At 38.5% G+C, this 25,959-nt stretch overlaps 3 protein-coding genes across 4 annotated transcripts; 2 read left to right on the top strand and 1 right to left on the bottom strand.

Moving 5' to 3' along the window:
* Positions 1-41: 41 nt before the first annotated feature.
* Positions 42-1,932, top strand: LOC122641799. The gene is made up of 4 exons (XM_043835102.1): positions 42-81; positions 155-470; positions 1,297-1,375; positions 1,715-1,932. Exons 2-4 carry the CDS (start codon positions 193-195, stop codon positions 1,892-1,894), a joined length of 537 nt encoding a protein of 178 aa, XP_043691037.1. The 5' UTR covers positions 42-81; positions 155-192; the 3' UTR covers positions 1,895-1,932.
* A 6,226-nt stretch (positions 1,933-8,158) lies between these two features.
* LOC122641798 (cellulose synthase-like protein E6) lies at positions 8,159-13,868 on the top strand. Of its 2 annotated transcripts, XM_043835099.1 has the most exons (8): positions 8,159-8,479; positions 9,580-9,910; positions 10,817-10,957; positions 11,341-11,472; positions 12,198-12,410; positions 12,524-12,748; positions 12,838-13,185; positions 13,287-13,868. In XM_043835099.1, the coding sequence occupies exons 1-8, from the start codon at positions 8,169-8,171 to the stop codon at positions 13,830-13,832; spliced, it is 2,247 nt and encodes a 748-aa protein (XP_043691034.1). In that variant the 5' UTR covers positions 8,159-8,168; the 3' UTR covers positions 13,833-13,868. The 2 variants fall into 2 exon arrangements, with proteins under 2 accessions (XP_043691034.1, XP_043691035.1); XM_043835100.1 differs by lacking the exon at positions 12,198-12,410.
* Positions 13,869-13,971: 103 nt separating this feature from the next.
* On the bottom strand, positions 13,972-25,369 carry LOC122641800 (protein NOI4-like). Its single transcript, XM_043835103.1, has 3 exons — positions 25,275-25,369; positions 19,566-19,751; positions 13,972-14,449 (listed from the first exon to the last, which is right to left on the bottom strand). The coding sequence occupies exons 1-3, from the start codon at positions 25,278-25,280 to the stop codon at positions 14,405-14,407; spliced, it is 237 nt and encodes a 78-aa protein (XP_043691038.1). The 5' UTR covers positions 25,281-25,369; the 3' UTR covers positions 13,972-14,404.
* Between the last annotated feature and the right edge of the window lie 590 nt (positions 25,370-25,959).

Here is a 25,959-nt window from a genome sequence, read left to right as displayed (position 1 = left end):
TTTGTTTGATGTTAGCTATGTTCTCTTTACAGGGTAAAAAACGTAGCATTCAAACTAGGTGTACGGCATGGACATATAAAGGTTAGTTTATTTTTGAGAAGTACTTATTCTATTCAATACAATAAAGATCATAATTCTGTAAATATATTCGCAGGGAGCATTAGTTACTGTAGAGGAAAGATTGGAGAAGATATGGATTTAGGAGGTGAACCTTTGCCAATGGAGACAGAAGAAACAGGGGATTTTCATTTTATTCTTATTGAAAATATGGAAAAGGATTTATCCCCCTTTGCAGTTGTGGATTTTATTTATAGACATACTTCTGTATTGACTCATGCTTATGTGTTTCCAAGCTTGTCACCGGAAACATTTACAAGAGGAGCCATTGTTGCAGATAGCAGAGAGAAACTTGAAAAGATCAATGAATTTCTGCATGATCCCGCTCACATCGTCATGTCATCAAGGGGAAGGTATAATGCTGATTGTTATCTTTAATACTGCCTCTGTATAATAAAAGCTTCGAGCATACGTACAGATTATGTTTTTCCTATGTTGGTAGTTCATTTATCTTCAATACTGTCATTTTTTAGTGTTGCTTAATTGAATGCCTAAATGCTACTCTATTCCTTTTGAAGGATGGAAAACATTGGCATTTTTTATGTGCCTCTCTACATATGCTGTCTCTACATATGCTGTCTCGAACTGAGGATCTTCATCTATAGAAGTAGTTCTAGCTCTATGTTTAAATGGTTTAGGCTCAAACCTTGAAACATAAGTGGAATCTATTCTTTAATGTTTTGAATGTAACCTTACTCAACATTTGAATTATATACGTTATATTGTTCATGCCTTCTTGATGTATAAACCCCCCCCCCTCGTCCCCTACTACCATGTGTGTGCACTCTTCCCCCTACCCCCACAAAAAAAAGGTCTCTCAACCTGATCTTAGGCTCTGACTCACCCTCCATGGACAAACCTTGCTGACAAATTCGTGGCATTGGACTCTCACAAATGGTTGCATAACTCAAGCCGAAGGTCTCATTTCTGCTTTGTCCGAGTGAATGGATCTATCAAATGAACTACCAAAATTTTTGGAACTGTTGTTATCACCTTATTGACTCTTGAATCAAAGGTTTCTTTGGGATATCAGAGAACTTGTTTGAAGATTTATCTTGCATCCATGACTGCATTTGTTTGCAACTTAATGGCGTTTGAAGAGTCTAATCTAGTAGTCATAACTTATATATAATGTGTTCTGTAACCTCTTAATGATTGTTTTTCCTACATTAATGGCAGACCATGGGTGATGGCTGAGAAGATATTGAGACACGGAGCATTTCAAACATCATTTGGGGGTATAATGTTGAAATCTGAGGTTAGTTTTTGAATACTTAAGAGTGCATGTTGGGGAAATCTAGCGTCTTTCAATACGAATGAGTTCAAGTAAATTTATGATGTGCCACACAAGCTTAAGTTTTGGTCAAAATTGTTCACATAATAAAATATGTTTCTGCCATACCACATTTGATCCTGGCCGGAATCACTTTCATTCTCTTGATTTTCTTAGTCTATCATATTTCTCACCAAAGAGGTTCGATGAAACAGTATCGTACATAGAAGGGCAGCAAGATGATTTCATGTACTTGAATAATTTTTTGGGTAATGATTTTAATTGTTTAATGTGGTATCAAAATCATCCCTCAACATTTTGCAGGATGAACAAAGGGATAGAAATGCTGAATTTGATGATATAAAGTTAATCTTATGTGGAACCAAAGAGTTCAAGAAAGCCGAGCAATTAAAGCAGTCATTTACGGCTTTTGTGGATCATCTAAGCGGCCTTTACCGCAGATTAGAATCAGATGAGAGGATGATCTTGCAGTCAATCCCTTAAATCAGGAGGCTTGCTGCGGTATGACTTGGATGAAATTCTAAATAGGTTTTGAGTTGTAGACATGTAAAGTGGTTGGGGTTACCAAGATACTGTGTTTTGTTGGAGCAACATTTTCAGATTTTGAGGTGCTAGAAGACAAGTACTATAAAGAGGAAGACCCGAAGGTCCTCTACTCACATGTCATATTTTAGCTCAATTAAAGTTAACCAAGTAACAAAATTAAGCTTAAAAAAAATAAAACAGGGCGCACGTTCTCTGTCTGGGAACGCATCTGGGTGCAGGCTGAGTTTAGACACATGGGGTAGGACATGGGCGGGGTTTGGGTCATTCAGGGGGGCCAGGCCGGTCATTTTGCCCACCTCCGTGTGTCTAGGGATACCTTGCACCCCCAGTGCAGAGAATTTTAAACCCCCCCCCCCCCCCAAAAAAAAAAAATCTAGGACTGCCAAGAGGGTGTAGGACAATGTTTAGCTAGACTACCAAGTTGTAGGAAAATTACTTGAAAGTAATATGATTGAATTTAGAGAAAATTACTTGGACACTCCTGGTATTGTGGCCTAATTACTTACTTTTCAATTTTTCAAACAATTATTTGAAAATCCTCTGCAGATTACCATTTCTTTCAAGTAGGTCAACTCCTTTAGTTTAGTGATGATATCATCAGTTAAATTTTTTGTAATACTTAAACTACCCTTTATACATTAGAAGAGAGTCGTTTCTCAACCCAACATTAAATAAGTAGACGAATCGAAGGCTTCGACGAGAAAAGGCAACTTTGATTAAATGCTGTGAAAATTTTTGAAAAAAAAGAAGAAAAAGGGATACTATAAGAGAGAGAGATAGAAGTTTAAAAAGGGACTTAAGTGCGGTTGTAAAGGTCAAACATGGCCATAGAAAACCATGGAGAACCAAGACGGAAGGCATGAGGGTGAGAGTATGGGTGTCAATTCCAAACCAAGCCCGGCTTGGCAGATCTGACCGAGCCTGCCCAGCCCAGTCCGTTTACTAATCGTTTAAGTCCAACTCATTTAGTAAACGAGAGGTCCCGGTGTGGTGTCCTAGCCCGTCGGGCACCCGATCAGACCGACTGATTCCAGGCCCGACTTAGCCCACTTGGTTATAGCTCGACCTAGCCCGATCCTCTAACTTGTAAACTTCCTCTCCCCTTCCCTCTCTCGATCATCCCTGTGTGGTTGTGTCAATATTTACCTGTGTATGAAAATTAAGAGAAAATTATATGAAATTTACCAGATTGGTTCAATATTAAAGGTTGTTCCATTATGATCGAGTGGTCACTGTCTCACAAGTTCGAGTTTGTAAACAATCTCTCTGTGAAAGCAGGGGTAAGACCTAAGACTGCATACATTATAACCCTCTGCATACCCGAGTGTGGTGGGAGCCTCATGCACTAGGTATGTCCTATTTTAATGTGACTATGTGGGAGCCACCTAAAGCTACCCAATTATAACAATTAAATTTTACTCTATTTTTATTTTTATCATTGGATTGAAACACAAAATTAAATAATCCACTTCAAAATTTTAATTAGAATTTCTTAAGTTTTTAAGTTTAATATTATATATATATATATAACAGACTAATTCAAAGAGCGAAGTGCTGAACTAAGCTTGACTGTGGGGGACTTGTGGCGTGTGGGTCTTTAGAAGAAAACCATAAAATGAACATGGACTACTTTTCTATGGTAAATACAGAAGGAGAATCTGAAAATTGAATACAAATTTTCAATCTTAATATGTATTCAATTTTCATTTGGATACATTTCAGCATGTATGTAGGTTGTAAGAATCTTTATTTGAATAATGTAGGGTGAAAATCTTTCTTTTTGGTAAGTCAAATAGATCTCCAAATTTCAATTGTCACTTTCATACAATATTCCATATTGTTATTTCAAATTAAAAAGGGTTAAGGTTGCACCATTGTGATCAAGAGGTCACGGGCGAGTCTGAAAACAATCTCACTGTGAAAGCAGGAGTAAGGCTGTGTACATTATGATCATCCTCAGACCCCACAGTGGCGGGAGTCTTATGTACTGGATACGCCCTTTTTAGTTTCATACATCATTCTATATTGTTAACTTTCTTTGAGTTGAGGTGTTGTCCGCCCATTTATCTCTTGGAACATGTCAAAGGAAAATTGTGGGAATTAAAATTGGTTGTGGATGTGAAGCCATCTCTCACCTAGCGTTTGTGGGTGATTTTATTCTCTTCGGCAGGTCAAACACATCTGAGCCTAGCACTTTCAACAAGTTCTTGATGAATTTTGTTTCAAATTGGGAAAAGCTCTCAATCTTGACAAAACTAAAGCTCTTTTCAATCCAAATATGCATGCCTCCATCCACCAAGAGATTTATGCGGAGTAAACGCACTGATCTTCTTAATCAAGTTAACTTAAAGTTGAGAACTAGGAAATCTAAGTTCCTGAGCTCTGCAGGTACGCAAATCCTGATCTAGTCAACTCTGATCGCTCTTTGACAACACTATAGGTTGTGTTTGGTATGCATTCTAGGTTGATTTTGCATTCTCAAACGATAAAAACAATTATTTTTATCATCCGTGAATGTGAAAGCGACCTAGAATGCATGTCAAACTCTGCCTAAATGTCTTGCTTCGACCTCCCTGGCCTCTTCTATTCTCAAAGAACTTGATATGCATACTAGATTATTATATTGGCCCAATGGTGGAAGTACTCATATCCTTACCATTTGCTTGGAACACAATTTGTAAATCCAAACTATATGGCGGTCAATGTTACATCCGTGGATTCTATATTCTATGCTAGTGACATGTGTCATATGGTTATAGTAAGTTGTATTGACGTGGAAAGGTTAGTAAGTGGGTTAGTGGGATTGGTTACATTAGAAGTGTGTTAGGAGTAATTGAATGTGATAAGGTTGTAACAGCTAAGAAGCCTAATTATTAGTAATCATCAGAAAAAAAAGGTAGACGAATTTAATTAATCCCCTAATTTATCTCTTAGAGATGAGATAGGTTTCCTTTGCTTAAACCCTTGTCTATTTTCTCTCTCTTTCTCTTTTTCTTTTCCTATTATTTCTCTTTTTTTATTATTATTATATTATCTTTGCACGCAACAAATGGTATTAGAGTCAGGAATAGGAGAAAGGGTCGAGAAATTGAAAGAACTTGTGCATTCACTTCATGTTGGGCAACAACAAATTATGGGGAAGCTTAACTAAATCATGGAAAAGTTTACCGAGTTGTTTGGCAAAATTGAATTGTGCATGTCAGCCAACGATCTTGCAATAGAAGCATCTTCAAGAAAAGAAATGAAACCGAAAGAAGAAGAGATAGCCATAATGGCGTACCTGGCACAACCACCGAAGAAGATGAATATGAAGAAGATGAAGATCAAGATCCAGAAGATGGAAAAAATATCATTTAAGACAAGTTTGGCATGCCGTGAGATTATCATTTCGGCTTTATTAATTGAGATATTCCATTTTAAGATATGGGATTCCGATGGAATTATTATTTTATGTAATTTTATTGTCCTTGAGGACAAGGACAATTTCAAGGAGGGGAGAATTGTTACGTGCGTGGATTTCATATTCCATGCTAGTGACATGTGTTATATGAGTATGGTTATAGTAAGTTGTATTGACGGGAAAGGTTAGTAAATGGATTAGTAGAAGTGTGTTGGGAGCAGTTGTATGTGATATCTTACCAAAAAAACAAAAAAATGTATGTAATAAGGTTGTGACGGCTAAGAAACCTATTTATTAGTCATCAACACAAAAAAGTTAGATGCCCTTGCTTCGTCCGTAAAACAAAAACTGCTTTTTTATCTCCTAATAAATCTCAGTGGGGCAGAATTATGAAATCAAGGTATTCCGTCGTTCGGAATGTATTCACACCCTGCGTCACTACAAGTCTACAATGCCTCCTTTTGACTTTGTTCTCAAGAACAAAAGAATGGCATCTGAATTTTGGATTTTTATCTGCTGCTGTACTGACATGCTCCATTTTGCTGTTATACATACTTAGATGCTTGACACCTGTCTTGTTTTAATCCGATGATCAAAATTAAGGATTCCTTTCCCAAGCTTAACCATGGTTTTCAAACCCAACCCTCCTCTCTCTCCAGCGGCGGCAACCTCTCTTCTCCTTCGACAATGGCATTGATCTGAACAAGACACCACAGTAAAAGCCTAAAAGGAAGAACCACAGGCCCAAAGTCGTTGTAGAAGGCAAACTCAAAAGGACTCCAAAGGCAGCAGCTCCAAAGCCGGCAAGTGACGATCAGAATCCAACAGGAAAGAGGAAATATGTGAGGAAGAAAAACCTCAAAACCTCAGAAACTCTACCAGCAGAAGCTGTAGGGGAGGCAATAGAACAATCACCGAGTTTGACCGTGAAATCATGCAAGCGGGTGCTGAATTTTGACTTGGAAGACCAAGGAAGAGATGAACACCCCTGCAAATCACTCAATAATCAGGAAGGGTTTCTGCTCAACAGTGTTGAAAGTTCTTCTTCAAGGTGGATATATAATATGAATTCAGACTCTCAGGTCTAGGACCTAAACTAAGCAATTGATGGTAGCTCTGGAACCACATCAACTGTGCACCTTGGCCAAGGCGTTGAAGTGATATACACCCAAAAAAAAAGAAAAGGCGTTGAAGTGATAGTAGAAAACACCTCAGCTGGGATTGAATATGACGGTAACTGTTCCTCAAACCAGGTGATCAAAAACTACAATTCCTTGCCTGAAACAATAGTCCCAGCTCCACAATCCACAAAGAGAGACCCACCAATAGAAAAAACAAATCATAGAATGAGATCAAGATGTATAGAAGAAGAGAGGGTTCTTTTTTTTCTTTTTCCTGTTAATCTTTGTGAACATGTTAAGTGGAGCGAAATGAATGATAGAGTAGTATGGTTTCTTGCTTCTTTCTTCTCAATTGCAGTTTTTTTCTCTCTCCTTTTTCCTGTGAATTTTTCTTCTCCTGTGAATTGCAGCTTCGGCATCATCGCCATTAATGCCAGCAAAAACCCCTAAAGCTGGTTGTAACTCAGATCCAGGGCTACAAGCTCGCTTCTGGCACCCATGTTGCCAAGCACCTGTATCGATATCAACTGAGGAGATCCAGTTGAGAGAAACAAACCCATCTCGGTGGTGGGAGGGAATATGGAGTTGGCGGCGGTGCGGGAGTTCAGCCGGTAGGTGGGAGGAGGGAAGGGGGCGGTGTTGCAAAGAGAGAGAGAGAGAGAGGAGTGAGAGAGGAGAGAAAAACAGTTAACTCAGGTTAGGTTAGGGTTGGATGGATAACATTTGGGAATTGAAATCTATCCGTCGGATTAAAATAAGATAGGTGTCAACATCCTAAGGGGTAATGGAGCAAAATGAAGGATGTCAGTAATGGAGCAGATTATTCATGTTATCAACTTTCTCAATCCTTGGCATCTATTATTCATGTTACCTGCAAATTTTATTTAGCCTCTGATTAAGGCTAAAAGGGTTTTACAGTTATAGGATATAGTCATATAGGACAGATTTACCCTTGACTTTCATTTAAAAATCAATTTTTTTAACATGTTTACCCTTTGTCCGTACGAATCCACTGATACAAGATCGCCCTTGATCGATTGTGTTGGATCATCTCGTATGAGTCTGGATAGGACAAATTTACCCTTGTCTTTTTCATTTAAAAAACATTTTTTTACATGTTTACCCTTTGTTCGTACCAATCCATCGATACAGGATCAAGGACCACTGATAGTCTGATACCAATTTGGATCAACCAATGCCATCGCTCCGCTACCAATCTCTAAAACCATGTTCCTCTAGTGAAAGAGGTCTCTCGATACCCATGACGCAGGAAACATTGGCAATACCAACCGAACCAATTGTTCATTGTAATTTAATTTTGATCGAATGACACTCTATGTATTTAGAACTAGACACTTTATTTTATTTGTCCAAACTAGACCTCCTAGTAAACATGGGCATGAAGTGCACCACAGCTAGTCAACTGCACTAGGCAACTATTGTTATCGAAATGACAAACCATTACGTTAATTAAAAAAAATTGTATATCATATCAAAATAATATATCAAATAGGCAAAAATTACAAATTAATAAAAGAATCCATTTTAAGTTGGCGTGTATGGAATAGATTACTCATAGCTCTATTGATAAGGTTCACTTGGTTCCGAGTGAACCTTATCATCTATAAATGGTCAACACCACGTACAGAGAGACTGTGTTGTGTGATGTGAGAAAGAGAGAGAGAGAGAGATGGGGGGAGGAGAAGAGAAAAGAGGGGAAGAAGATGTTGGTCTACTGTTTAAGACTGTAGAGGAATCAAAGGGGAGAAGAATAGGATACAAAATATTTGCAGGGAGCATATGGGTGGGGATAGTGATGGTGTGGGTTTACAGGGTTTTGCATATCCCAAGAGGAGGAGGAGGAGCAGAAGGGAGGTGGGCATGGGTTGGATTGTTCGGAGCAGAGCTTTGGTTCGGTTTCTATTGGATCATCACCCAATCCGTTCGTTGGAATGTTGTTCATCGTCACATCACCTGCTTCAAGGATACCTTTTCTCTCAGGTAATTCTCATTAATTTATTCCATCTTTCCTATCTATCTATCTATGAATCTCTTTCTCTTCTCTACAAGCTTCCTTCTTACCCACAAAAGAGAAACCAAACTCTCATCTAAAATTATGTGTTTTCTGAAGATAAAATTTCTCTACAATATCGGCGGGATGCTAGTGCACATCCGACGGTACAACAGAGGTCATATGTATCATATATACCACCTGATCTCTACTGTACCATCGGATGTGCACTATCGACCCGCCGGTATTATAAAAGATCATTTAATGATCAACACCATAATCATCATTTCTATATACTAAACATTTTTTTAAAGTTTTCAAAGTAATGATCGTGTCGACATGTGCCTCGTGAGATATTTTAATAGAATAGCCTAGTAGATCCCCAGATCTGTAGATGTGAAGATAATGTCTATCCATTGTTTTATATACATAGGAGAAAGTTTTGGTTCACCTCCGCCTTTAGTGAAGTTTGGTCAGTTGATTTTGATTTGATAGCGATCAGTTCAAAATCTGTCAATCTCAATTTTTGACACCCCTAGCATGTCTTGTGGGCATTGAAACATCTACATGTGTATGAAGATTTTTAATGTTTGGATAAATTACATATTACCCCTTGATTTTTTAAAAATACTTAAATCACTCCTTGTATTAGACCTCAATATGATAAATTAGTTCCTACCATTAGTTTTATGCTGTTAAGTGATGATGTCAGCCAGTTAAATAAATTTAAAATTTTAAACTATTTTTGATATTCAAGTATAGATTTTGATAGATAGTATTGTAAATTTAATTTTAATATTTTAATACAAAGGTAAAATAGTTCTTTCACATTAATAATTAACAACAGATTAACACAGGTACTATAGAAGGAGACGGATGAGTATTTTCAGAAACTAGAGGGTGATTTGAGTTTCGTTTGAAAACCACGGGATAACGTATAATTTATCCTTTTAAGTTTTATGTATTTTTGAAGCACCTAACCTATTTATTATGGTAATCTAAGACTAAGGCTGTGTTTGGCATGCACTCTCAAACACAGCCTAAGAGTGAATGATTGATGTGATTTATGGCTGTAAACATTGTGAAACAGATATGAAGACAAACAACTTCCGTGCATAGACATCTTCGTGTGTACAGCGGACCCTGTGATGGAACCACCAATTTTGGTGATAAACACTGTTTTGTCTGTAATGGCATATGATTATCCACCGGAGAAGTTGAGTGTTTATCTCTCCGATGATGGAGGCTCTGACCTAACTTTCAATGCTCTCCTTGAAGCCTCTCGTTTCTCTAAGTATTGGATACCCTTTTGCAACAAGTACAAGTGGGAGCCTAGATCACCTGATGCCCTTTTTGCTAGTGGAATCTTCACATCCGACGGTGATCACTTCCCCAGGGGCGACGAATGGTTGGTCATCAAGGTGATCATCTCCTCACAAACAAGCTTTATTGCACAGATTGGTATCGGTATGAGTATCAGTCGTCTCCGATATAGATACCAATATCAATGCCATACGGATCGGCCGTATCAGGCTGGATTGGATCAATTTGTCGCTTAAAATACTGATATGAGGTTTTTTTGGACCATTTTACCCTCCCCTGTTCTAATACCACTTACAGATACGGCCGATACTGATACCTAAACCATTCTCGTCTGGCCCTTCTCTCTCTGTCTCTCAAAGAACAATTTTTGGCCCAACATTTACAGCCCACCCAAACCAGGCCCAAATTTGATACACATTGAAAACACTTTTTAAAAAAATAATAATTTTTGAATTTTTTTCATGTTAAAATTTGGCTTGTGAGATGGGTGTGAGGTTCTCCATCACATAGGCCCACTAAAGCCCATCCACTATATCATATAGCAAGTTTTGGGGTAACTAATGAATTTCACTGTGATGAAACTTCACTGTTGAGATGGGCTTAGATCCTTTGTTTATATAGGCCCAGTCATGCCAGACAAATGGAATGGGCTTGGTCATGGGCCCTAGATCCCATGGGTTATTCTTTCTTAAATTTCAACCCAAATCCATCCAACCCACACAATCGCCTCACAGGTAACATGAACTTAATTTTTGTTATCTAACATCAAGAGAGTTTATTATTTGGTAATCTATGCTGATTTATCATTTAATTTGAACTTTGGCTTCCTTGCGGACCACACAAACCCACCGTGACCATATATGAGCCAGCTGGTTCGACCAGATCTGTCTAAACCCGTCCAAAGGAAGATGATTTAGACATTAAAACTGGTCGAACCATCCTTTCCTTTCCCTTGTTAATTCTAATTATAGCTTTCTCCATCTTTAAATTTCTATTCCTTTCAGAAATTATATGAAGATATGAGGAAAAGGGTCATGTCGGCATCTGAATTAGGCAGAGTTCCAGAAGAAGTGAGGAAACAACACAAAGGATTCTCAGAATGGAATGCTGGAGTAACTAAACGTGATCATCACACCATTCTTCAGGTACTTACATTTTTATAATTTTATCCTCAAAAAAACATATTGAGATCAGGGCTTTAGTATATGGTATCGGTAGCCGTATCGGTTTTAGCCAATACGGTTATCAATTTTGATCGGCCGTATCAGGTCAGATCGGATAATTTTACCTCAAAAAATACCGATTCCACCAGTTTTTGAACCATTTTACTATCCAACAATACTAATACCATCGATACATATCGATATAAGTATTCGCCGATATGATCCTGTAACCTAAATCCATGATTGAGATATACAAAAATCTCCATACCCATTGCCATCTCTAAAATTCTTGTCTCTGTTTTTTTTAGAAAAAAAAGGTCTAAGAGAGAGAGAGACTTTCTTTGGTTTGTATTTTATGTCATCAGATGCTAATTGATGGAAGAGACCCAAATGCAGTGGATATTGAAGGAATCTCTTTGCCAACTTTGGTATACTTGGCACGTGAGAAGAGACCCCAATATCCTCACAATTTCAAGGCTGGTGCCATGAATGCCTTGGTAATCATCCATGCATGCTCTTAATTTCCCTTCTTTGTAGAAAGTTTCTTGATCTACCAGTGGTGCAAAAGGTATCTCTACACTAGCATTTAAATTTTTGCCATTTGGAAAGTGATGCCACGGATATCTAGGTAATAGTGTGAATCAACCATATACAAGATATTTCACTTTTTTTTTTTTTTTTTGTCCAACAAAATTTCAGACATTTCCTTTTTATAACAAATTATTATAAAAGGATGTATAAAGAATAAATTTGATTATGACGGATTTTTTTGTCAAGTGAAAATGTATATTGAACAAGGGAAAAACAACGTTGTTTGGTCATGTGGTCCCTGTTCTCAAACACAGGAGTGAATTACTATCTTGTCTCAGTGAAATAAAAATTTTCATCCATGTTGATGCCCTCGTGTGTCCTCTCATTGACCCCATGCGACCAGACAGCTAAAATCTCTTGCTCATTATACGATTAAAAACAATTTGTATTTTTATATAAAAATAATAATGTTAATAGATGAATTTATGCTTAGGGTAATGGTACCTAGTTGGTACATTTTTTTTTTTTTCAGTTTATTTTTTGGTTACTGCAACTATTTGCCATTAGAGAAAGAAAAACTGTTTCAACAACAAACTATGAAAACCTAGAACAAATTTGAACCCTTTCTTTTTTAAATTGTACTTCCTGATCACTAATATTGGTTAGTTTTTGTTTTATTTCTGTTTTGAAGATACGGGTGTCGTCGGAGATAAGTAATGGGGAAATCATACTCAATGTGGACTGCGACATGTACTCAAATAATTCAGAAACATTGAGAGAGATATTATGCTTCTTCATGGATGAAGTGAATGGTCATGAGATATCTTATGTGCAGTTCCCACAGAACTATTATAATGTCACAAAGAACGATATTTATTGTAATGCAAATAGGGTAGTCAATGAGGTGAGTTTAATAAGAAAATAAAATCCAATCAGAATATGGTTTAAGAAGAAAAGAAATTGCAATGGAGTACTGATCAGTTCACTTGATTTGCTGGTTTTGTTCTTTTTCAAAAGTTGGAACTTGCAGGTATAGATGGATATGGAGGGGCTCTGTATTGTGGCACTGGATGTTTTCATAGGAGAGAGGCTCTTTGTGGAAAGAAATACAGTAATGAGTGCAGAGGAAAACAGAACAGAAAGATTGAAAGGAAGGCAGAAAGGAGTATCAGTGAGGTAGAAGAGAAATGTAAGGCCCTGGCAAGCTGTACTTATGAGATGGGTACCCAATGGGGAAAAGAGGTCTCTCTCTCTCTCTTTCTCTCTCTCTCTCTCTGATTAATAGATAAATCACTGATGAGCTTATGGTTATGTATATATGGATATTGCAGATGGGTTTGATGTATGGGTGTCCAGTGGAGGACATAATAACAGGTTTGGCAATCCAATGTAGGGGTTGGAAACCCATTCATTACAATCCAGATAGACCTGGCTTCTTAGGAACTGCTCCAACCACATTGCTTCAGCATCTGGTACAATTCAAGAGATGGTCTGAGGGAATGTTCCAAATTTTCCTATCTAAGTATTGTCCCTTTCTATATGGGCAAGGTAAGATAAAACTAGGCCTCCAGATGGGATATTGTGTCTACTGCTTATGGGCTGCTAATGCTTTGCCTACACTCTACTATGTGTTTGTCCCTTCTCTCTGCTTCTTTAATGGCATTTCCTTGTTCCCAAAGGTGAATCTCTCTCTCTCTCTCTCTCTCTCTGAGACACACACAAACACATACCCACAGATTCATAACTAATCGATGCCTATTAATTTGTTTTATGCTTTCAGATGTCTAGCCTGTGGTTTCTACCATTTGCATATGTATTTGTGGCCAAGAATGTATACAGCCTAGCTGAGGCACTGTGGTGTAAAAACACAGTAGAGGACTGGTGGAACCTCCAGAGGATGTTGTTGATTCGGAGGACGACTTCGTATCTTTTTGGCTTCGTCGACACCATTTTCAGGCAACTGGGTTTTTCCCAAACAACATTTGTAATCACAGCCAAAGTGGATGAAGAGGAGGCATCCAAGAGATATAAGCAAGGGATCTTCGAGTTTGGGGCCTCTTCTCCTATGTTTACTATCATAGCAACAGTAGCTTTGTTCAACCTTTTTAGCCTGGTTGGGGGAGTAAAGAGGATAGTTATGGGAATGGGAGTATGGGCTGTGGAGCAATTCATCTCACAAATTATTATTGCTGGCCTTGTGGTTGCCATTAACATCCCCATCTATGAAGCACTCTTCATCCGCAAAGACAGGGGACGCATGCCCACCTCCACTACAGTTGCATCGCTTGTTTGTGCTTCACTGCTATGCCTCATGCCGGTGTATTAGAATACAATTAATGTTCTATCTTTTTTCTTCATTTTCAGTAGAATTCTAAGAAAGCTCTGCTATTTCTCTTTCCTACCATTTCAAGACAGATAGCTCACATTTGGAAGGTATAATTCTTTGTTTGACTACTGCATACAAAGACTATTGCATATACCCAAAATATAGTTGTGAAGAAGACAATGAAAAAGCCATGAATCTGTACTAACTATACACAAAAACCAAATCCACTCAACTCTTGTAGAACAGCAAATGAAAAACAGTCACAAACAAGTGGCAGCCCCAACAGCAAATATGAGAAGGAAAGGAAAGGGAAGCAGAGCTCAGCTTCAATAGTGCCCAACCAGTAAGTGTAGTACGCAAGATTATAAATACAATACAGCTTTTGTCTTCTTTCATTATCTTCTCAAACCCACCTTTCCAATCAGCCCCAGTTTTACAGCACAGCAAACCAATTCCGGCAGGACTCATCACAGCCTTTGTGTAACTACAGCTCCAGTCTTCTCGGAAAATATGGTGGAGCCCGATGGAAATCACATTCTACCATGGCTCTAACTAAGCGAGAGCCCCTGCTATCAGGACTCTGCATAAGCAGGTTGGACGCAGCAAAACCATTTTTTCTGCAAAAATAATACATTTTCAGCAAAACTGTCACAAACAGAGACTGCATTATCAAAGCAGTTATACTTAGATTCTGGATGGCTATCTTACAATTCAGTAATGAAGCACATAATGGGGACTTGCATAATTTCTATCCAGTCACCAATCAAGATGATCTCTTAACAATCTGACCAGTTATATTTCATTTGTAAAATGCATTGATCCATATTGCCCTAGCCCGGGGCAAGAGAATTTGAACATTGAATAGGCAGCATATGAAGTTCACGTGCACATCAATGAGACTAATCACCAACTGAACTGAAGCTCTGCCATGTATGAATCTTCTCAATTAAAACCATTTTAGGGTCTAAGACGAACTTTGAGAATCTGACATTTTCCCACACTATACACAAGATCTTCTCAGAATTAAAAAGGAAACCCACCCCCAACCCAAGTAGAACAAACTGCATAGAGAATTCCATTCCAAAGACTGATAATCAACCAAATTGGATGAATCTAAAACCAAAATGGTGAAGGATTTGCTGTTACATTCACTTCAGTTTTCTTCCTCCCCCGCCCTTTTGGTAATTGAGATTAACTCAATATTTCTTTTATTGTCACAACTTCGCAAAATTGATAGGGGGCTAGTTTGGCCCAGCGAGCCAGCCCAAGCTCGCCTGAGCCTGGGTTGGGCTTTTCAGCCAGCGGGCTGGGCCAGGATTGAGATTTCCAGCCCAGCCCTGCATATATATATATATACAGTCAAAAAAACAGAGCTAGTCTGGCCTTACCTAGTCTGGACAACAAAAATAGGGGCGGCTCAATTAGGGCCAGGCTAGGTTGGCTCGAGCCCGGTAGGGCTGGGCCTGGGCTGCGATATCCCAGCCCGGCCTTGGCCTGGCTTCAGTTGAGCTAAGGTGACCTAGGGTTTGGCTAGGATTCTAAACCCGGCCGGATTGCACCCTTAATTAATAGTTTGGATCATTGTTGTTTTGAATTTTCCCTTCTTTTTTTTTTAACTTTATGATGCAGATTCATCATTGAAATGGACTTATTTCTTTAGAAATAAGTCTAGGGTTGGGTTATATACATGTTGGGCCTTTGATCCCATGGGTTTTCTATGTAATAGACCACTTTTATGGGCCTAAAATATGGGTAATTAGGTTGCATACGGGATTAGATGTTTTAGTCATATACTTAGTTTTAGTGTTAAATGTGTATAGCCTTGTAATAAAGGTAATTTTGGTACTAGTATTATTACTAGTTACCTTATTATGTAATTCTGTATTTTCTACTTTTTTACCTTTTACCTCCCTAGGAAGTTAGATGTAATACTTTCATTTATGTCATTGAAGTAATATAGATGTGTGGAGATGTCTCTCCAACACAAGGAATTACAACCGAAACTATTCTCCTCTCTCCTCTCTCCTCTCTCCTCTCTCCTCTCTTCTCTCTTGTCTCCTGTCTCCTTCTTCCTTCTCCTACTTCTTCCTCTTCTCCTTCTTACCTCCTTAACCTAAAATCTAACTTGGTATCAGAGCCTTAGGGTTTGAGAGTCGAATCCAGCTTCTTGTCCTCATTCTCTCCTTCTCCTTGAAATCCTTTGTGTCCTAGGGTTTCAAAGAGAAGCTTCCTATGTAAAGGATCTGTTGAAAGGATTATGAAATAGGTTTGAAATAACCTATTCTAGTGCTTGCTACTGCTGTTCGAGCTTTGATGTAGCTCATTTGAAGATTTGAAGTTGTTCTAGCCAGTGCTAGAGTTACCGCCAGCTCTACATTGCAGTCCCTGTATCTCCTTCTCTTGGTAGGGGTTTGAAAGTTGGAGTACCTGAGTAGAATCGCCCAAGGGTATTGTTCAAGAGCCACGTGCATCCCCTTGCTGTTTGAAGGCTCAATCTGAGCACAACTCCATTTTCGTGGAATCCAGTTTCTGCCCAAGTAAAACTGAGAATGTCTGATTCTCTTTATTATTGCATTTGGACTGCAATATGCTGCCTCCTTTGTTGAGTAATGCCTGTGCACAACTTTTGTGAAGCTTTTGAACTTGTCTAAGGTTGATGATATCCCTTGGAGAGTATTAGGGTGCAGTATTCTCAAGGCTGTTTCTGTTCTTCTCTTGTATTTGGTTTTATTTTTTTGGGTTGAGTGTGTGCTCCCCACTTGGATTGGTATCCTAATATATGGTCAAGTGCCATTTTCCTTTCAAGATGACTGGTACAGAGTCTTCTGAGCTTGGTTTGGCTGATTCCCAGCCTCCCTCAACAACAGTCCCTCAGTTGGTTTATGAGAACACACACCTCCAGATTTCTTTTGTGAAGCTTGATGGTACTAATTACCTGGATTGGTCACACTCTGTGAAGCTTTCCCTCAGGAGCAAAGGGAAGCTTGGATACATCACAGGCACTATCATAGGCCCAGCTCTTGGTTCCCCTACTTATGATAAATGGGAGACAGAAAATTCTACAGTCATGACATGGCTGATCTTCTCCATGAAGCCTGAGATTGGGAGAATGTTTATCAAAAAAGAGACTGCTAAGGCAATCTGAGATAGTGTCGCTGAAACCTTTGATAGAGTGGGTGATTCTGCCAAGGTCTATCAGCTTCACCAAAACATTCACTCAATGAGGCAGGGTGACAGAACTATTTCTGAGTACTACAGTGCTATCCTTAGTCTTGTAGAGGAGTATGACCACTACAGGGATCTTCATTTGTCCAACCCAGAGGATGAAGCAAAGGTGTATCAGACCCTTGAAAAAGAGAGTGTCTTCTCTCTACTTGGTGGTCTAAACCCTGACTATGAACCAGTCAGACTCCAACTTTTGGGCTGGTCTCCCCTTCCATCTCTTAGTGAGGTCTGTAGTTATCTCCAGAGTGAGGAGACTCGGTGTGTTACTATGGCACCAACATTAGCATCATCTCTTAAGAGGTCCGCCCTCAATTCCAACTCTGTCCGAGACACCCGTGGAGGTGGTCGAGGCCAAGGGCCCAACCGTGAGGATGCCAGTACAGTGGAGACAGTTGGTGCTAATGGTGTTGGAGAGACACTTGAGAGCTTTGGGATCAAGTTTAGTGCGATGTGATTTATTAACATGCACATAACAAACACAGCCAAAGACTTTACCAAGGCTCTTGCCTCTCCTCAGTTTAGTACTCTCCTAAGCAAGCTAGGAATGCATGATATATATTCTCCAGCTTGAGGGGGAGTGTTAGATGTGTATAGCCTTGTAATAAGGGTAGTTTCGATACTAGTCTTATTACTAGTTACCTTATTATGTAATTCTGTATTTTCTACTTTTTTACCTTTTACCTCCCTAGGGAGTTGGATGTAATACTTTTATTTATGTCATTGAAGTAATATAGATGTGTGGAGATGTCTCTCCAACACAAGGAATTACAACCGAAACTATTCTCCTCTCTTCTCTCTTGTCTCTTGTCTCCTTCCTTCTCCTACTTCTTCCTCTTCTCCTTCTTACCTCCTTAACCTAAAATCTAACTTTATTTCATGTTTTTAATGTTTTAAATTGAACCGGTCCAAAGCTAGTTTGAACCAATGGTTCAATTTAAATAATTTTATTACTTTTCTTTTAGTTGTTTAGATGGGCTGGATAAGGACTCTATTTTTTAGTCTATTTCAGTTTTTTAGTCAGTTTAAGTTAGTTAATAGATTGAGGATTGGGTTAGGCCTTTCCTTTTTAGTGTAGGAGTCTAATTTTGAGTCTTTTATATAAGGTTGTAAGGGGGCCAAGTATTGAACACGAATTTGATTAATGAAAAAGCTTTTGTTTGCTGCCATAGCTGCTCCTTTGCTCCTTGTGAGTGTGCATCCTTGTGGTCCTATCAAGGTGGAAAGGGATTGGTGGAATCCGATCGACTCCTTACGCCGTGACGGCTAGGAGGATCCTCTACAGCTGGAAGGTGGTTCTATCCTTCTATCACAGAGCTGCTGCCTCCATTGAAGACCTGAAACAAGTAAGAAATTCTGCAACTATTCTTCTTCCTTTTAGAAGGTCACATACAAAGTGATTTTTGAGATCTACCAAACCAGCCATCCGATTGAACTCAGATTTTTACCATACCTCTATTAACCCTAATTTGGGAAGTGATTCAAATTTGACCTAAAACTCCTATTCTGCTCTATTGGAACTGCAGAACCAGCAGCCCCTTTGGTCCTTTGTCATTGGATCCTGGATAATTGGCCTCTAGTAGGACCTTTACCTATCTAGAGCTACATTACTTTATGCCTAAAAAAATGATAATTTGTTGCCTTTGTATTTTGAAGTCCACAAACAAGACATGGTGTTTTTTTAATTTTTTGGACGGAGAAGACCATGGTTATATAATGATTAATGTATATTGTCAGCTTTGTTTTAGCGCTCAAGCTTGTACTAGAAGTAAAGTGGGGAGTAGTAATAATAAGGGGAAAGGGGTTCTCAATAATAATAAGGGGAAAAGAGCGGATAATAAATTAATAATAGTAGGGTGAGATCCGAAAACCCGCTAGGGTATCATGTGACTCCGACTCTTGACTTTTCTACCCTATCCATAAACTTCATTTCAACATAGGCTCATGAAGATAAAGAGTGTGTTGGAGATGACAGTGGAGATGACAGCCAAGAAAGCAAAGCGGGAAATAGAGATACCAGAAACAAACATGGTCTGATCCATTGGGGCCTACAACTTAGCTGAGCCGACTAGCATCCCTCTCCACTGCGCCATTGGTTCTCTATGGAGATTATTTCAGATTTCCCTGTATTTTGCAAGGAAGATATTTGGCGTCAGGGGGTCTTATAGGCGAGTGAGTAGATTAAGGAGCTCAGTTCTGGTTGGCAGACAGGGGAGTAGTAGGTAGAGGTAAGCAATGAAGGTAAGGCCTGTTTCCTTTTTCTGTTGAGGTTCCAGTTTCTCTTTTTGGTCTCCCTATTGCCTTACCTATACGAGAATGAACAATGACCATTTCAAATGGTATCATGCAAATCACCAGTCAAATTAAGCAGAACTTACGAGAGAAACCTGCCTAGCTAGAAAGCTCTTTTGTAATCAAAATGTTCTCAAGATGATGAAAGGCTGAAAGCAGCATTTTTATGCAGGCCAAAGTAGAAAGTACAGAAGTGAATGGGTAAATAAGTGAACTTACACCCTGTGGCTTGCCAGGATCTGCAGCATGATGCCTGAATGCTGTCTCTTCCTTCCCAGGTGAATCAGGCTTGGCACCAGTCTTCTTCTCATCCCTAGCCTTATTGAATATTACAGTGAATCCCTCTGCTGAAGCAGGGTCATTGACGTCCCATTCACCAAACTTTGGCAAAGGCCGACCCTTGTCCTGTTGAAAAAACAAATTTCAGAAACACTCGAAAAGCAGCCACATAATAAAATATAATGAGTGTATTACTGAATAATGATCCATAGACCATATTGATTTAGGAGGTTATACAACATCATATACATTTAATCTGCCATCTAACCACTGCATAGATGTGAAAGCAAAACACTTCAATTTTCCTGGGTTGGTTTCCTGCATGGCCCACAAACGAAGGCTTTCTTGTATGGTCATAATATCTGCCATGTGGAGATCATGTAAGACTAGATTTTTCTAGAAGGTAGGGTCCAAGGTTCCCAACTCACGTGTCATATTTCGGCCTTAATGAAGTTGCCCACATGGCGAGAGAAGGCTCTAAAGGTCCAATTTTTTAAAAGGGACAAGCTTCTGAAGTTGTGTAATTTCATGTACTACGTCTAGTCCAAGAGTAAAACTAGATCAGCTGTAGTACCTATTTTCGCTCTTTTTTCTTCAATTCTCTTATTTTTACAGCTGTCCCCTCATACCCTATGATCACCCACCCTAGTAATGCTGCACCCTAATCTCATTTATTCATCAACCTTTCACCTTAAGCCATCAATTGAGCCCTTACAACCTTCCTACAACACTCTGTTCAAAATCCTATACCCTACAGTCACTGCCTTCCATCCATTCCAAAACCATAATCCTTAAAGCCCTTCTACCTTATGAAACTAAAGCTATCAATGACCAGATGTTGCAACAATTCAAATACAAATATCCTAGTTATCTAGAAGAGGTCAGCCTCTAGACCTGTATCTCTTACTTCCATAATCCCTAATTCAAACAAAATCATAGTCAATAACCTTAAAAGCTTATTTTCCTTTTTAAGTCCTCCATCAATCCTGTAAAACGAAGGAGGCATGAGACTATACAGTTCATTGAATGCTAAATATATCATCACTCTATACCTGGAATTGTATCCCCTCCCCTCCAATTGAATATGCTTGAAAACCACAGGGAATGATGGGATTGTGCTTGCAGTTCAATACAATCTTCACTATACACAAGGAATCAAATTTCCAAAGTCAACTCAATGATCCCCAGCTAGAAGACTACCACGAAAAACATAATTTCATTTTTCTAGACAATAAATAAAGATCAGTAATATTGCTGAAAGATGGCTATCTCTCAGAAAGTTCGAATCATAGGTCAGTTGATTCACAAGGAAGAATATTTTCTTAGGCAAGGCCATGGATTCTGCAGTTTCAACCAAGATGAAACTTGGTACGAGTTAGGTTTGAACTGGTTTCGACCATATTTCGCACATTTCGGTAGTTTCGACCAAAAAATACCAAGTTTCGATTAATTTTGACCAGTATTGGTAGTTTCGACAAGTTTCAACTATTTTCGACCAGTTTCGACAGCACATAACATGTCAGGTTTTGCCCAGAAAAGTACAGGTTTCGACCTGGTTTCGGTCAAACATTGGGAAATCTTGGTTTCCTTGGCCAGTCGAAACCGGCCTCGAAACTGAGATTTAGAACCTTGGGCTAATTGGGTGTCCATAGCTCACGTAAGCAATGGAGAAGAAAATAGTGCAATAACGTTTATGCTAACCACATCCATCATGCAGACATGCACTTTTAGTATGACATATATTTAGGTTCTAGAAGACAGGAGAAGACCAAGCCAAGCATGAAGTGCTGACACATTGTATTCTTAAAACAAAAATTTACCATCAACCCTTAAAACTCTTTCCTGTAATTGTCAACAATGTCACCTGCTTGACACCAACAGAAAGGAACAGAATTGAGCAAGGTTTCCAAGGCCAGGGCTGATGTAGTGTCTTGGAAAACCCCATTTAAAAGTAACCAATAATTAATTGATTTCTGGCCTTGTGGAATAACTTCTTTTATCAAATCATTTTTCTTGTTCTTGTGTGACTCAGGGTTGAGCAAGATTTTCTAACAAAAGCTCTTATAGTGCCCCAATATTTCGTCAAAGGTCTCTTTTTCTTATGTAGACCATGCTTCTGGACAAAATGCTCATGTTTGATCACTTGGCTTGTAGAAGAATGGCGATTGTGAAAGTGCTTCCCACAGAAAGCAGGCTTGAAATCCATAAGCCACTTATGCATTCACCGCCTGATGTAGGTTAACAAAGCCCACCACAGCAGATCCAACTCAAATACCAGCAAGCAAAACAAACCATACAGTATGGAAATGAAGAAGCTTATCTGGTAGTGTATACACTATACAGAGAATTGAAATAAGGATAATTAGCTATGAACAATGATGGGGTTTTACCATCAGACAACCATGCAATAGAATCATTCTCTTATTCCATAAATAAAACCACAAGATGAAACTAAATGAAATTGCAATTAGATGCCTATATATAAACCATTATCGAACTATTTTTCAAACTCAAAAAAAAAAAAAAAGGACAAAATCCTTCTGGGACTCAGCCAGCATACGTGATGGCTAATACTACTAGGATTTCAAATTTTTTAACTCCTAGCTAAAAATAAAAGAAGTTACTGAAAATAAGTTTTTCTTTTAATCACCAAGGAAAAGAAATTTTATTGATAAAGTAAAATATCTACACATAGAACAATCCAAGAACTATGAAAAAAATAATAAACGCATTCATCTGTATGGATCAAACTCAGTTTTCCTGAAAAGACCACTAATTTGTCACCGTGCTTCTTAAATGGTAAAAGCGCCATACTACTATAAATAGTTAACAAGATTTATAAAAACAGTTACACTTGATTGGCTGAAAATAATATATCAACAACATCATCAATAGATTCCTGCATCATCACTCCCTTATTACTTCCACTTGGCAAACTTTTTTTTTTGGAGGGGGGGTGGGGGAGGGTGAAGGCATAAGTTTAGTATCCAGTTGGGACACCCCCAAAGTCAACTGTCTTACTAAAGGATAGTAGAGAATGGGCCTTAGCATAAGACAGAAAGAACTTTGGGCCTAAAGTCCTTCACTATGATCTGCAGTCAACTTTTCTATTAGGGTAAATACTGCATCAATGATCAAAAGGCTGCGCACATTATGACCCTCCCCAGACCCCACAGTGGCGGGAGCCTTATGCATTGGGTACACCCCTTTACAGCATCAATGATCACATAGAAATAAAGGTACCATTCCATCTGTAAAGTGTAGACATGGACAATCATTAAAACATGACAACGGCATCCCATTCTACATAGCTGAGGCTGTTTTTTCTATACTATCCCTAGAGCCATTTCTGATGTCTCTTTTCTGTTCTCCATTTTTCAAGAAAATCTGCACCTTAATTATCCAAAAGATTAGCAGTGGGTTTCTTTGAGGCTACAAATAAGCTCACTTTCTAACTTTACAAGAAAGCTTTTGTATTACCAGCCACTATTACAAAGTATCTCAAGACTGATAGTCAAATCTTGAAAACAATATCTTCCCGTTGCTGTATCCCCTCAAGATGTTTAACACCTAGAATTCAAGCCACCAGGTATATATTTCTTCACTATCTTCAGACTCCAAAAGGGAAATAATCACAGATGATCGACCAGTATTTTGGCTAAACAAGATGGTAGGGAGTTCAAGAGGTAACTGTCAAAGTTCAACAAGCAATGGATTGGTGAACTAGGCAGAGAGAGCCTATGACAAAGTTGAATAGGCTTCTTGATCAAAGTTCCCCAGGGATAGTTTTAGGAGCAAGTTGGAGAGCATGGATGCATGTCTGTTTAGCATGGGTGAGGCTATCAACTCTTTTTGATCGCACACTAGATGAGTTCTTTACCCACCACTGAGGGCCTTGGGACAAGGTGACCCCTCTCCCATGTTGAGAAAACCATGAATGGATGTATTGTAGGATTCATGTAAATGGAGGCTGACATATGATACTTTTTAGGAGCAAACAAACATGAGGGGGCACAACCAGGTGTTTGAAAAGGTTTTCAACGTGAGAGTGAACCTTAAAAAGAACATTTCAATCGAAGTAGCAAAGATGCAGGAGGAGCTAATGCAGGCAAGATCAGCTATTAGTTGGATTCTGGACGAGCAAAATGTTGACCTTGGTTGCCAAAAAGTTAAAAAAAAAACATTGGAGAAATTCCAAGATGATCTCCTTTGCAAGGGGAATAATAAAATAAAAAGTTCCATACTGTAGACTATAAGATGGGATGCAAAAATAGAAGCTTGTACCTTGGCATGAAAAACCTAAAAATAAATAACGCAGAACAAAGAATACAGCTATGAAGGTTCAACAACAAAGAAGAAGCTTAACATGAAGGCAAATATGGGCACAATACATAAATGTTGGAACCATAAGTAGTACCTATCACAGCATTTCTGTGTGCAATCATATTACTAAGTCACAAACTTACAAGAACACTTAAAAAAAATTAAAAGAGAGACTTGCATCAAAGTCAGGAATGAAGAGAAAGTCCAAAACTCGAAGATGATTGGTGTAAGAAAAGAAAGTAATGTACCCTATGCCCAATACTATATAAGCCTGGATGATGAGTCTTCCAAGCAATGGAATGCAAGTCCTATCTTTAGAAGAAATCAGAACAAAAAGGAGAGATGAACAAGCTGCTCCATTTTAACATCCAGAAAAGGACATATTAGTGGTTGGGTGGAGGATGTCCCAGTTTAGAATAACAGCTATGGAGTTTCATGAGTTACGATTTCCTAATGGTTAGAAGAAGTTTCTTCCTCTATTGGGAAAATCTGATATTGGCTCGTTGCCCTTCATGCAGTATTGACTGGTAATAAACTGCAGTCATGGGTTTCAGTTACCATATCGGTGTATCATATAGGAGATAAATAATAACGAATGGTCCCCCTACAAACGAGAATGATTGGTCGCCCGATTAATGCATTAAGTAGGTCTTATTTCTGCACCCTCCAAGGAAAGCAAATGTAATTGATACACAGAGAATACACGCAGACAACCATCCTCAAAAACCCGTAACAAGGGGGTGGGGGAAGGAAAACAGCTTCTTTTTCTTTTCCAATTAAGGTTGGCAGAATGAAAGCAATTAATAGAACAATCAAGGACAACGAGAAACTTCAATAGGAACCGGAGGAAGGAAAAAACTGAAATAATTGCAGAAGTATCCATCAATAAATGCATCACCATACTCCATCTAATTCGTCGACCTAAAAGAAAGGCGAAAAGCACAATAAATTACATAAGCAACTCCAAATTAGAACCATATGAGACACGAAGGATCTTAATTCAGTTCCATAAATGGTTAAGGTGTCACGGACGAAGAGAGAAATACGCCTTTCTCCCAAAATCTAGAAAAAACCAACACTTTACCTCAAATAAATCAACTTACAAAATAGTCAAATCAATAGCAGAAGCCCTAAATGCACCCAAAAACAACAAGAGATTCAAGATAATCCACAAAACAACATGAAAATCCAGAGGAAGAGCTCCAAAACCATTGAATCTCGAAACTAAATGGAACATATTTTGAACGTAAGGATAATCCTTAAGAAATTTATTTAAAAAAAATGAATTAGGGTTCCGGGATAGAAATTCCAGTTGCATGGTCATACCGACATGAATTCCGAGAGAGAGATTCTCAAAAAATAAAACCAGCGTCGCCTGCAAATAAAAAGAGAAAGAAATGAGCGAGAGACAGTGAGAGAAGAAGAAGAGTAAACATATTTATATCTTTTCAATTTTATAATTTTTTTTTCTGTTTTTTAATATTTTATCAAAAAAATATATCTTTTCGTTTTTATAATTTGTATTGGCCGATACTCGGCTAGTATGAAAGCCCATGTGCAAGGGCAATAATACAATCAATTCTATACTAATAAATACAGGTATTACTGATTTATAATATACGTATTTATATACGTATATGACAATCACTGCAATTCCATATTATTACTATTTTATAATATACATATATTTATATATACATATATATGTATTATATATTATATGTGATTCAGATATATATATATATACTTACGTGCCCAAAGTACGGAGTTGAGACTGGAGACTATGGTTTTAAATCTCGGCCCGATTGATACGGTGTTAATACAAATCCACCAATACGATAAAAAAAAGTGTTCTTTTTTTTTTTTGTCTCAAAAAGTGATCTTATAATCTGTAGGGATCGTACTTGACGTGGTCAAGTTTGTATCGTGCGCTTGGGCACCGCCCATGTGTGCATGGTGGGATCTACACATACATGGGTGGTGCCCAGCCGCACGATGCAAACTTGACAAC

This window comes from Telopea speciosissima, chromosome 10 (genome assembly GCF_018873765.1).
Source record: "Telopea speciosissima isolate NSW1024214 ecotype Mountain lineage chromosome 10, Tspe_v1, whole genome shotgun sequence".
Taxonomy (NCBI): domain Eukaryota; kingdom Viridiplantae; phylum Streptophyta; class Magnoliopsida; order Proteales; family Proteaceae; genus Telopea; species Telopea speciosissima.
This window is presented reverse-complemented; position numbering and strand designations above follow the sequence as displayed.